General features: G+C 35.9%; 1 protein-coding gene across 1 annotated transcript in view; it reads left to right on the top strand.

Annotated features, from left to right (window-relative positions):
• Positions 1–1,100: 1,100 nt before the first annotated feature.
• The window catches only part of LOC137018328 (prospero homeobox protein 1-like), a 44,857-nt gene continuing 33,714 nt past the window's right edge, over positions 1,101–12,243 (top strand). Inside the window, exons 1-4 of the mRNA XM_067382930.1 lie at positions 1,101–1,246; positions 2,897–4,788; positions 7,145–7,250; positions 7,324–7,518. Coding sequence (XP_067239031.1) covers positions 2,963–4,788; positions 7,145–7,250; positions 7,324–7,518 — 2,127 coding nt within the window. The 5' untranslated portion in view covers positions 1,101–1,246; positions 2,897–2,962. The remainder of the gene's footprint in view (positions 1,247–2,896; positions 4,789–7,144; positions 7,251–7,323; positions 7,519–12,243) is intronic.

Below are 12,243 nucleotides of genomic sequence, written 5' to 3'. Positions count from 1 at the left end.
TGAAATTAAAAATACAATTCGTGTCTGTGTCAGACTATGTTTACGGAGCATGACTGATGATCCAAAATATCCTAGGTTGACAATTAAAAAGAAAAAAACGCAATACACAAATAAAATATATTGTTTAAATTATTATTGCCTTTAGTTATTATTTTGGAATGAATGTAGAAATGCTTAAACACTAACTTGATGAGATTGACTTGGTTTGTTAATGTAAAATTACAAAATAGAATTTTTTTTGATGTACTGTAAAGTAATGTTCATTTAACAAGGAAGATGTGTCAACTTTAAGAGTAATGCACATTAATTTACATTGATTCATAAAAAAAAAAAAAAAAAGTGCCTCCTCATTTCAGAACACCACTGCACGCCACTGGTATGTACACAATAAATATCAAATGATGAATTTAAATGTAAGTAGTATTTAAGAGTAATAGTAGTTAAGGCCACCTAATATAAAGTGGAACCTTTTATTTTTTTTTATTTTTTACCCATGCACTGATGCTCTGATCAAAAAAGCAATTTTTTTATTATTATTTTTTATAACTCATACAAGATTCAACTCATTTTTTAAAATCAGTTATATACATTTTAATTACTTACTCAGCCAAGTTGTACACACACACACACACACACACATATGTATATATATATATATATATATATATATATATATATATATATAGCCTATATATATAATTTTTTAAAACAGTGTAGCTGTAATTATTAATGATTAAAAGTAATGACTTTTTAAAATAGCAACAACGTTTGTGCCAAGTCTAGCTTATTTGGCACTTGTGGTTTGGTTTTGGCATTGGGATTGTGTGAAGCAGAGTCAGGTGAAAAATAAACGGAACGATTAGGTCTGTCTTGAAGTCTGCTCGACCAAAGCCTGCACTCAGGAGGGAGTCCGGTTTGTCAAACGAAGAAAAAAAGATACTCAATAATTTGAATAAACAATTGGAATATCACACTGGGTTCGTTGCTCTTATTGGTAGGTACGGCGTTACATCACACCAATTTAATGACGCGGAGTCCCTGTTTCCTTCATTTGTGTCTTTAAGTGCTTCTTACAGCTAGAGAAGAGTGTGCAGAGCGCTGGTAGGCTACTATTCCATCATTATTGCCCGTTACTCATTTTCTGCTTCATTCATATGCCGCCTCGTCCTGCTAGAAGGTTTTATATCATATTATTCTATTTATCATCTCACAAACCACAGCAGCTTTTTCTCCAGTCATTTGCGAGGTAAGTGGCATTTTGTCCATAGGCTATGACAATGAATGACGAAGTTTATAGTGAAGGAGTTGCTATCTACTGACGCTCACATTTTTGTTGTACAGAGTCCTCTGAATACACGCACCGTCTTCTCTCGCTTTGTATTTTTCCCCGTCTAGTATCATTTTTATGTTTCTTTTCGACTTTTACGCGATTGTTGTTTTCTTTATCAAAAGCTCTAGGCCTATTATTTAAAAATATTTCGGATTTGGGATGCTGAACATTGTTGGCTTGTATTTCTGTTGTTGTTTTTTTTTAGAGTTTGGAAACGTAAAATGAAACAATGATACCTTAAGCACAATGCTTGTGGCTGTTTGATCAGAGGTTTAGTAATATTTTTCTCGATGTCTTCATTTGCGAAATTTAGAGAGAGAAGTTTGCTATGTTTTATACGTGTTTTTATTGCTCATTTGGGAAGCTGGGTGTATTTAACACGATTTGCTCTACACATTGTAATGATACGAATCAATAATGTGAAAATTAAGTCATACAAATAAATATTGTTAGGAAGATAAGTTTTAATATATATATAAAAAGAAGTCATGTATAGCCTTAATTTATTCACAATTACTTTGAAAAGCAATTCATACATACAAACGACTTCCCCTAAAAAAAATGTCAGGTTAATATAACTGTCCTGGTGGCATAATGAAAGAAAAAATCTTATTAAAAAGTTAATTCTTACGAGGAAAACCTTTTGGCATTATGTTTTATTATTTCTTACATTTTACAGTCCTGTTTCACATGTAGGCTACTTAATTAACTGGGTAATAACTAGGTACTAGTCCTGAAACTACCCCTAAACCAAATCTTAACCCATGTAGTTACCTTATATTATTCAGTACCTTCTTGGTAAGTACACCCTATAATGCACATACTGTAAAATAAAATGTGGCGTTTTAAAATTGTATTACTTTTAATGGATGGTTAGCCTAAATTACCAAATGACATTATTAATTTCATTGAAAATCTTGGCAAACTGTTTAAGTTTTAAACCTCTGTTTAAACTAGATTTATGAAAGATCTTAAGATATTTTAGATTTTTCTATTTATTTATTTCGGACATGCTTTTGTTGACACACTTAACATGGGTGGTAACATAAACATTTTCAAAGAGGTGTTAGTGAGGATTGTACAGGTAAATGCACAGGTGTCCAAATAGGAAGATTGAAGTCGCATTTTCTCTGGCCAAACAAAGCACAAAGTACAGAAAGAAAGAAGATGGGAAAAAATAAAAAAACAAAAACCTGTATAATGTAATGTACTGCTAACTCATAACTATTGCTAAAATAATAATCACATTTCATTTAAATTTATTGAAATTACAGTTATAATATTTGATTATGATATAAAAAATAATTATCTTTAGACTCAATGAGCCTTCAATCTTATTTAACAGCATATTTAAAATGTCTGCATTCATTCTCTCCCCTTCCTAATAGTTTTAATATTAAATATAATGAGCCATATTATATATTTTTGTAAATATTTGCTTTTTTTTTTATTTTTTTTTTTATACATTTTAAGAAGATTCTAGTTTTATGATTCCAGTACAAAAAAGCTCTATTAATTATGTGTTTGTCTTTTTTTTTTTTTTTTTTTTTTTTTTTTTTTTTTCAGTAGGGGAATGAGATGATGGTTTGAAAGTTCAGGCTTGTTGGAAATAGGTCAATAGCAGCTCCACAAATGCCAAACCATGGCACAGAGTTCCATTTAAATCAACAGACCAAGAGAAAAAGAGTGGACATTGGAGTGAAGAGAATTGTTAGCTCAGCAACCACATCAACACATACAGCTTCTGCTGTCATCACTGTCACTCGTGCAGCCAAATCCTCTGTCATCTTTGATGCCATGAACTCCCATCACAGTAGGAAGCAAGATGTGCTTGAGTGCCAAGGGGCTCATCTCAAGCATCGGGACTCAGGTGAGGCTAAGTCAAATGTTCTCCGCAAACTGCTTAAAAGGGCTAGCTCATATGAGGATAACATGATTCCTTTTTCTGGTGCGACAATCATCACCAAGCTACTGAAGAACAATAAGGCAACGAGAGAAACAGGAGGCAGGGAGCCAATGTTCCCCAGGAAAGCAGAACCTGAACCACCACAGGAGGACACTTGCAGCAACTCATCCCAGGAGAGTGCAAAAGAGTGTCTCTTACCATTCGGACAAATCACACGGAGCCACTTAGACTCTGAGCGGCTAAATGAAGAGCACCTTCAGGCCAAGCGTGCACGTGTCGAGAACATAATTCGTGGAATGAACCACTCACCAAATGCGATGGCACCCTCTATCCCCAGTGAAAAAGATTGTGAGCAAGAGGGAGAGGGAGAAACCAAGGTTCCTGCACAGTCCTTCAGCCCACGGGAAGGCAATCGTGAAAACAAGAGGAAACAAAAATTACCTCAGCAGCAGCAGCAGCAGCAGAGCTTCCAGCAGCTGGTTTCCACACATAAAGAGCAGAGGGCTGACGAACGCAGGCAGTTGAAACTACAGTTAGAAGACATGCAGAAACAGCTGAGACAGCTTCAAGAGAAGTTCTTCCAGATCTATGACAGCACAGATTCTGAACCAGATGGAGGGAATCTCTCAGAAGACAGTGCACGATCTAATGGAATGCTTGGTCACAGTGGTATCACTGAACATCTCATTCAAAATTCTGTGGCTGATCGAACTGATAATGAGATAGCGGACTTAGATCCGGAATACATTCTAGATGAGGCGAGGGTCCTGCTCAGTGAACAAGTATTGCTAGATGGAGAGATGGCCAAACGGGAGGGTTCTTTGAGGAGCAATGGTTTGATGTCTATGCATGCAGTAGGCAAGCATCTAGCAGAAACCTTAAAGCAGGAGCTGAACTCTGCCATGTCTCAAGTGATAGACACTGTGGTGAATGTTTTTTCAAAACCTCCACGGCCACTGTTACAAGTATTTCCATCACTCCCAGCAACCCAGGACCGCTTTGCTTTTAATGGGGACAACCCAAACTTCCACACTGCTAATCAGAGGCTGCAGTGTTTTGGTGATGTTATCTTTCCCAGCCCATTTGACTCATTTGTTGGAGTCCCTCTTCCTAGTGCCATTGACCAGACGGAGGCACTACCACTGGTGGTACGAAAGTCTGCATCTGATCACCACCAGTCCACAGATCTTGGAGCTCAAAGTGTCCACCCACATCCCTCCCTACACACTTCTTCTCTTTCTGGAAACACAAGCTTCATCTCCCCATCATTCCGCCATCCATTTTCACTTCCTCTCATGGGTTACTCATTCCAGAGCACACTTGGTACTTCATCAACAGGATACTCTACTAAAGACTCTCCTGATTTGATGGATCTGTCAAGGGAGACCACCAGCTTACGAAAAAAAGGGGCTTCCAGCCACCATCTGATGCATAATGATTCCTGCTCACCAGTTCACTCAGAAAGCACTGCTGAAGGGCTGTCACTCATCAAATCTGAATATGGGGACATCCAGGAAATGTCAGACATCTCACCACTCTCAGCGAGTACAATATCCTTTTCATAGTTGTGAAAGCTATTTTTTTGGTGCTTCAGATTTTACAATTCAGTTTTTCTCATGCTTCTCTCATTTACATGTTTAACCATGGTTACACAAGTTTTTCATTATAGTATAAAGGAGATTTTGCCCCAAATGCTTTTCTAGAGAAGTAGTTCTAACCAATTTTAAAGAGGTTTTCAAAGTCAACATATTAGATCTTGAAGTCAACATGACATCATATTTAACTTTAGTTACTATTTACATCTTACATGTTGACATGTTTTGAATCAGTGCACAGTATTCTCCAGTAAAGAAATGTCAGCTACACTTTATTTTAAGGTATTTGTGTTATTGTGACATTGAAGTACAGAGTAATATTAATTAACTACTTGTACTTACTATAGGGTTAGGATTAGGATAAGGGTTTGGTTTAGGGTTAGTTGCTTGTAATTATGCATATTTTATAGTTATTACTACAGTAACTTAATGTAACTTGTAATAAAGACACTGTAAAACAAAGTTTTACTGAAATGTCTTATCTACTTATTAATTAACATGTAATTGAAATGTACTTGCACACTCCACCGCTGAAATTACTTTCCTTTTCACCTGATGTTATGTCATGTTAATGTTAATCAGCAGCCAAATAGCATTGAAGTGAATGTACTTTTCATTTCATGGATATTTTTTATTGAATAATAGAAAGAATGACTTCAGATTTGGATGTAGATCTCTGAGCACAAAAAAAAAAAAAAGTGCTAACTTTACAATTCCATTGTTATGGTATGTGTAGGATTATGTCCAAATAGGACAATGCAGTTGAATTTGGTTTATGTTTATGGCACATATTGAGGAATCGGTTTATTGCCTTATTGAGACAATGTGGTGCCCCTCTTGGTAGTTTGTGCCCTGTATTCTGTGAATAGGAAGTAGCATAATTGGAATATTTTTAATAAATTGATAAAAATTATTGATAAATTTGTGGGGCAGCGCTGACAACAAGTTTCTCTGTGTGTGAATGACTGTGTGTCCAAGCGCCTGTATGTGTGTGTGGGAAAGAGAGAGAGCAAGAGAAAGATATATTGCACTTTACATTAAAAGTAATTTCTTATAAAAAAATATAAATAGTTTGCCATTTTTATTCTATTGTTTTTCATATTTTTTTGCTTTGCCGATATCTTTGTTGTTTTGATTCTAGCAGCAGCAACAGAAGTTTACAGACTTGGAACTACTTCATAGCTGTGTGTTTAATGGGAAATGATTGGGACTATTGTCTTATTAAGTTTTGATTCAGATAAACCTAAACAACATAGATTTGCTTGCTGTTTTTTTTTTTTTTTTCTTAGCAGATGAATGCTCTCCTGTTTTTCCGCTGTTATATTGGCAGTAATTAAGGTTTTTTGTTTGACAGTCACAAAAAATGCTTTACACTGATGTCAGAGCTCAGAGAGGCCTTAAAGGAGACAACTCAGCCCTCTTTGTCTGGAAAATTTGCCCAGTCAGCAATTTCGTTGTCTGGCAGAGGTCAGTGCAGGACAACGGCAGAAGTGTCACACGCAGTGCAGTTTGAACTTTCAATGTGTTCTTATCTTGATTATTGATGGACGCTGAAAGAATGAAGGAAAATGTGCAGTGTTGGCAGAATGATCAGACAGTTAGCCAGACTGTTTGTTTCCCTTCAAACATCTAACATTTAATAACACCAGGCATCAATACACATTGAAGGGTTTTTGTTATTTGAAATCAAAAAATATCATTAGTACATAAAAAAACAACAACTTTTAATTGATTTTAGTTACTAGTTACGTCTTAAAACATGTTTTGAATCAGTGCACATTACTCCCCTAGTAAACACTTCATATCTAATTATTAATTAATATTTAACAACATGCTTGCTCCACTTCTGAAATTCAACAAATTTCATTACTGAGTACATAAAAAATGCCCTACCACGATTCACTTCTGTAATCTTATTATAATTATTTATATTTAAGAGTGTCTTTTCAGATTATTGTCACCTATGAAAAACATTCCTAGCTTGCCATGCCCAAAAGATCCTTCCAAAGCCCTTACCGCTATATTTGTGTTACGTCCATGGTAAAATGAAGGTTACAAACACATTTGGAGGTGATATGCAAATACTATCTTTATCTCTTTGACATCTGGAGGTTTGGGATCAGGGCATGGGGAAAGACGTTGCTCGCTTTGCCTGTAAAATTAGTTTCTGATGTAAAATATGCTGGTGTGGTGTTTTTCATGTTTTATTGAACGTGACGAGCCGACACCTTGAGTGATGAGAGAGATAATAATGTCAAGCAAATATTGTGCCTTAGCATTGGACTTATTTTTCCTTCACTGCTGGTCTCACATCCAGGAGGGCTTGTCCCCAGGTCACCTGAAGAAGGCCAAATTAATGTTCTTCTACACTAGGTACCCAAGCTCCAGCATGCTCAAGATGTACTTCTCAGATGTGAAGGTGAGTGTAGACTGATAGCGATTCTTTAAATCCTAATGTAACTCATTAGCATTTAACATTCTGTGTGTCTTAGTTTAACAGGTGCATCACGTCTCAGCTGATAAAGTGGTTCAGTAACTTTAGAGAGTTCTACTACATTCAGATGGAGAAGTTTGCCCGGCAGGCCATAAATGATGGTGTGGTGGCAGCGGATGACATCAGAGTGAGCCGTGATTCTGAGCTTTACAAAGTGCTCAACATGCACTACAATAAGGCCAACGATTTTGAGGTATGTGCTCACTTACAAACACATGCACAGGCTCAGATGTTCTGACACAGTGTTGATGATTGAGATGTTTATTAACTCTTTCCCTCCCAGCATTTTTTTAATATATTTTTTTAATTTGCCAGCCAGCCCTAGCATTTTTTAAATTTTCACAAAACTTTCATGAATCTCAGAATATTTTGTTGTATTAATATCTGAACATGCAGTATATAAACAGAATCAACACAGCCTTTGCTTTTAAACAAAAAGAAAAAAAAAAGAAAAAGTTTTATCATAGCATCATGCATTCTTTTTTTTATCAACACTTCAATGTGGGTAAGTTTCATAATATATATATATATAATATATATATATATATATATATATATATATATATATATATATATATATATATATATATATATATATATATAAAAGCCATAGATTCAGACCAATGATCAAAACATGAACAAATATGGAGTAGACTGAGTCCATGAACACCCAAAGCTTGTAGAATCCAATACTTCATCCTGGGTCAATATTCATTGGTAACGGTAGGCAGTTTTGATTTATATGCTTTATTGCATTATTTTACATGTGCGTGAGCAATGCTTCTATGGCTTGTTTCTGCTTCTTCTTCACCTATGTTTTGATCTGGAGATTCTGTACTCTTTAGAAGATGTGTAAAAGCATCACCTACCGTATAAAGGCCTGTCCACACCAAGAACGATAACTAGAAAGATAACAATGAAGATATAATTCTCAAAATTAAAGAATAGCAGAGTTCACAACACAGCTATAACGATAACGGCACAGGGAAACAATATCTTTGGAATCACTTTCAGAATGATTTTATCCAGTTGATGAATGAACGATAAATACACTGACAGCCAATCAGAATCCATCCTGCTGTAATGAGCTTGAGCATTTAAAGTGACAGACAAGAACGTGATTAGAATAAACAGAATTATATTGTAGGCTGGTGTGGGAGCTAATATGGTTATCTTTATAGTCATCGTTCTTGGTGTGAACAGGCCTTAACAGTGAATACATGGATTGCCGTAAAATTCCGTCAATGGAGGCGAAAGAGTTAAGGTTAAATTTTGGTTAATGTTGAGAGTCAACTATAAGAAAAAAATTGATTTCCTCAAGAGAGAGTTACCATTGTGGCTTTGTTTGTGCTTTCAAAACATTGCTTCAAAATGCACTTTTGTGCACAAAATCTCACACTTGCACATTTTTTGCTGTTTGAGTTGCAATCAATTTATGATATTGTAATGCAACACAATATGTTGAATAGATGTATTGTACTAAAAAAAAATTTTGTTTTGTGAATCAGTCAACCCGTTCTAAGTTTGTAAAAAAAAATGTTATCTGTATCACGCAGCTCACTCATAAAAACACACAAAGACACTGTTTAGGGATGTATGGACACAGCCCTTCTATAGAGGAACTAAAAGATATTCACCTAAATGCAAAATAAGTATAACTTTTTATTACACAAAACTAAAGTCTTCACAAGAAATGATCCAATAAGGAAAAAAAAAAAAAAATAGCAAAACATGTAACCTGAGCTTTTGGACTCATATCACCAACATAATTAGCTTATTATAAAAACAATGGAAAGTCTTTGCTGTCTTCACTAGAGAGTGCAGAAGACATCATTTTGCAGCAGCAGAGTAGGACAGAAGTGCTGTGAAAGGGTTTGTTTGAGTGTGTTTATAGGGGAAGGTGACCTGCCAATGCTGAGTGTTCCTGTGGCACAAATGTGCTGGAATCATGTGATAGAAATCTACCCCCTCTTTCTCACTGCAACAGAATCTCTCTATGCCCCTCCCCCCAAGACTCCATACATAGTCAGGGAAAAATGTTGTTGCTCTGAACTCCATTAAGTCTCCTGAGCAACCTTTCAGTTATGATTCAAATATCAAATTTGTCTCAGATGTTTCTCCTAACATTCATGTGGATAACATAGATCATTTGGTCTTAGACAAATTTGACAGAAATAGTTTGAGTTCATATTTAAGTAATTGACTTTTGATTGCTCAGATTTCCAAAGATACCAAATGTTTGCATAGTTTCAGACATTTTTGTGATCCTTGACTAGCTAGAGTAGGCACATATTAAATATGTTATATTAAAGATACAAGACATTAAATGCTCTGGTTTCACTTCCTTTTGATGGTCTCAACGCTGTAACGCTGCATCTACTTGTCTGTTAACTCTCATTAGAGTGTTAGTAGAGTATTAGTAGACTGGGAGGGTTAGGGTTAGAATGAGTTGACATACTTGCAAAGTTACTTACAGTCAGTAAAATGTCTGTTGGGGACCATCACAATAAACAGTTAGCAGATATTAAGCAGACAGTCACTAATACTCTGAGAGTTACTTGTCATGTAGTTGAAAAGTTACTTATAGTCAACAGAATGTTCAAAAGGGACCATTAAAATAAAGTGTTACTAATGATCCAAGTGATCTAATTTTTCTTCCTGTTGATGTTCTTTCCTTATTTGACTGAATCAAAGAAATGGGAATACTTTTATACACATACACATACACACTGTTCTGGTTCCAGGAACTGCATCAATACTGTTATTTACATAAATAAATGAGGAATTTGCAAATAGTGCAGAGATCAGTGTACAAATCTACTGTTAGCTCCATCACATGCTTCGTGAGTGTGTATCTGTGTGAAGACATGGAAGGGAACATGTTTTGCATGTTAAGGATTTTCTCAGTAGGTGTCTAAGAGATGTGATGGCTGATTAAAACTTTGCTTAGGGAAAGTGTGCCAAGCCATGCAAATTTCACACACAAATCAACCACCTTGACTTTTACCTGTGTAAGTGTGTGTGTGTGTTTATGAGTCTGTGTTTATCCACTGAAATGGGAAATTATGCTACTTGTGAACTTAAATGTCCCTTACACTCCTCCCCTACTGCTTACATCATCAACTGAAACCAGATCCATGCCTAACTAGCAGCAGACACTCATAGGCTGCGTACGAAATCGCATGCTCTCCTGAGTTGGTACTTTTTTTGAATAAGTACCTACTTTGCGAGCTCTAAAAAAATATGTTCTATATAGTATGAATGTGTATAGTATAAATGTAATACAAACATACTATATTCGCCATGTTGTCACTCTCATGTAGCTGTGTTTCCATTACCCTTCAAATTGTGCAAATTAAAATTATGTTAAAATTAATTTAAAATTGCGAATTGAAAATATGCCAATTCATATGAACACATCAATATCGCAAAAACTCCCATATATTGCAAAAAAGTTTTTACACTTGCATGAGGTGGTTTTTCTGGTAATTCGAAAAAAGAATATTTTGCAACACTGCAATGGAAACAGTTTTTTTCGTATTTACAGGTCACCTGGCATATATATATATATATATATATAAAAAGTCAATCATTCTTTAAAGATGTTTGGACAGAAGACAAGACAGAGTTCTTTATTAAACTCATAAAAGACAAAGGAATTATGGGTATGCTGGATTCTAAATGACAAAGAAATGCCACAATTTATCAAGACCTCGAAGCATATAGGAGGGTGAAATACCCAGAAACACCTCACACATGGCCATTCCCAAGCATAAAGGGCTTTCCTTACCATTAATATTTGGATTACATGCCGTCGCCTACGTCTCCTTAGATTAAAAATAGTGGCTAGTGCAGTGGCTGTAATATACTTAAACCTAACATCTGTTGCCATGATTTGTGGAATGACTTATTGCGAGAGGAAAAAAATATGTTTTAATCAAAGGATCAGTTAATGGAAACAGCATAATTTCACAGTAGATTTTTATAGACAAATATCTCAAAAGTTTTGTGCAAATCTTTAATGGGAACCTAACTAGTGTCAGCAGTGTTGCTTCACTGCAATTTACAAATGGGAGAGTAAAGTGTCCATCAGAGATTTTTTTTTTTCTTTTTGCCTACCCTTTTATGACCACTGTGAATTTCAACATATTTCTTTTGTCACATACTGTTTTTCACCTAGTAGGAAAGTATGTAATTTCAGATGCAGCCTCACACTTCTACAGATCCACAGCTTTGTTGATCCTAGTCTTGGGTTTCTGCTTTTGTTTGTTTTCTGCTTTTGTTTGATGCTCATGTGATTCGTTGTCACACTTGCTTCTTTGAAAGGGAACTCGTGCTGCATCCCCAAAGGGTCGCTATGGGGAATGCCCCTGGTATGCCAGGTGTCTGAATCATGATATCTTGTGTGTGGAATGTTGTTAAGACCTTCTCTCGATTTAGAGAGTCATTATGCTGAGGCCTCCACTCTTACAGCTCGTCTATTATTAGCTAAGTTGCCAGGCTCTCTGTGATCCTCCTTGGCTAATATGAGTGTCGCCAGGCTCCCTCTCATTTAGAGAGTTACCTTTTTTGAGGCTTCTGCTCTCTAGAGTTACGCCTGGATATCCGTTGCGGGTTGAAGGCTCACTGTGAGCCTCCTCGCAGGTTTTCCTGAGTGTGGATCATTGTTAGGCCTCCTCTCGATAGGAGAGTCCTTATGCTGAGGCCTCCGCTCCTTGGGCCTCATTTATAAAATGTTGCGCATGAACTGTCCTAAATTTGATCTTATGATCAAATTGATCAGATGTGCGTACATGTGATTCATAGAATGAACGCACACACACACACACACACAAAAAAGCGTATGCCTCTCTTTCAGATGTGAAATCTATTAATTGCAAATTATCTTGAACTTGTGCGCAGCTGAATGGTTTCAGTT

The sequence above is a fragment of the Chanodichthys erythropterus genome, chromosome 4 (assembly GCF_024489055.1).
Source record: "Chanodichthys erythropterus isolate Z2021 chromosome 4, ASM2448905v1, whole genome shotgun sequence".
NCBI classification, from domain to species: domain Eukaryota; kingdom Metazoa; phylum Chordata; class Actinopteri; order Cypriniformes; family Xenocyprididae; genus Chanodichthys; species Chanodichthys erythropterus.
This window is presented reverse-complemented; position numbering and strand designations above follow the sequence as displayed.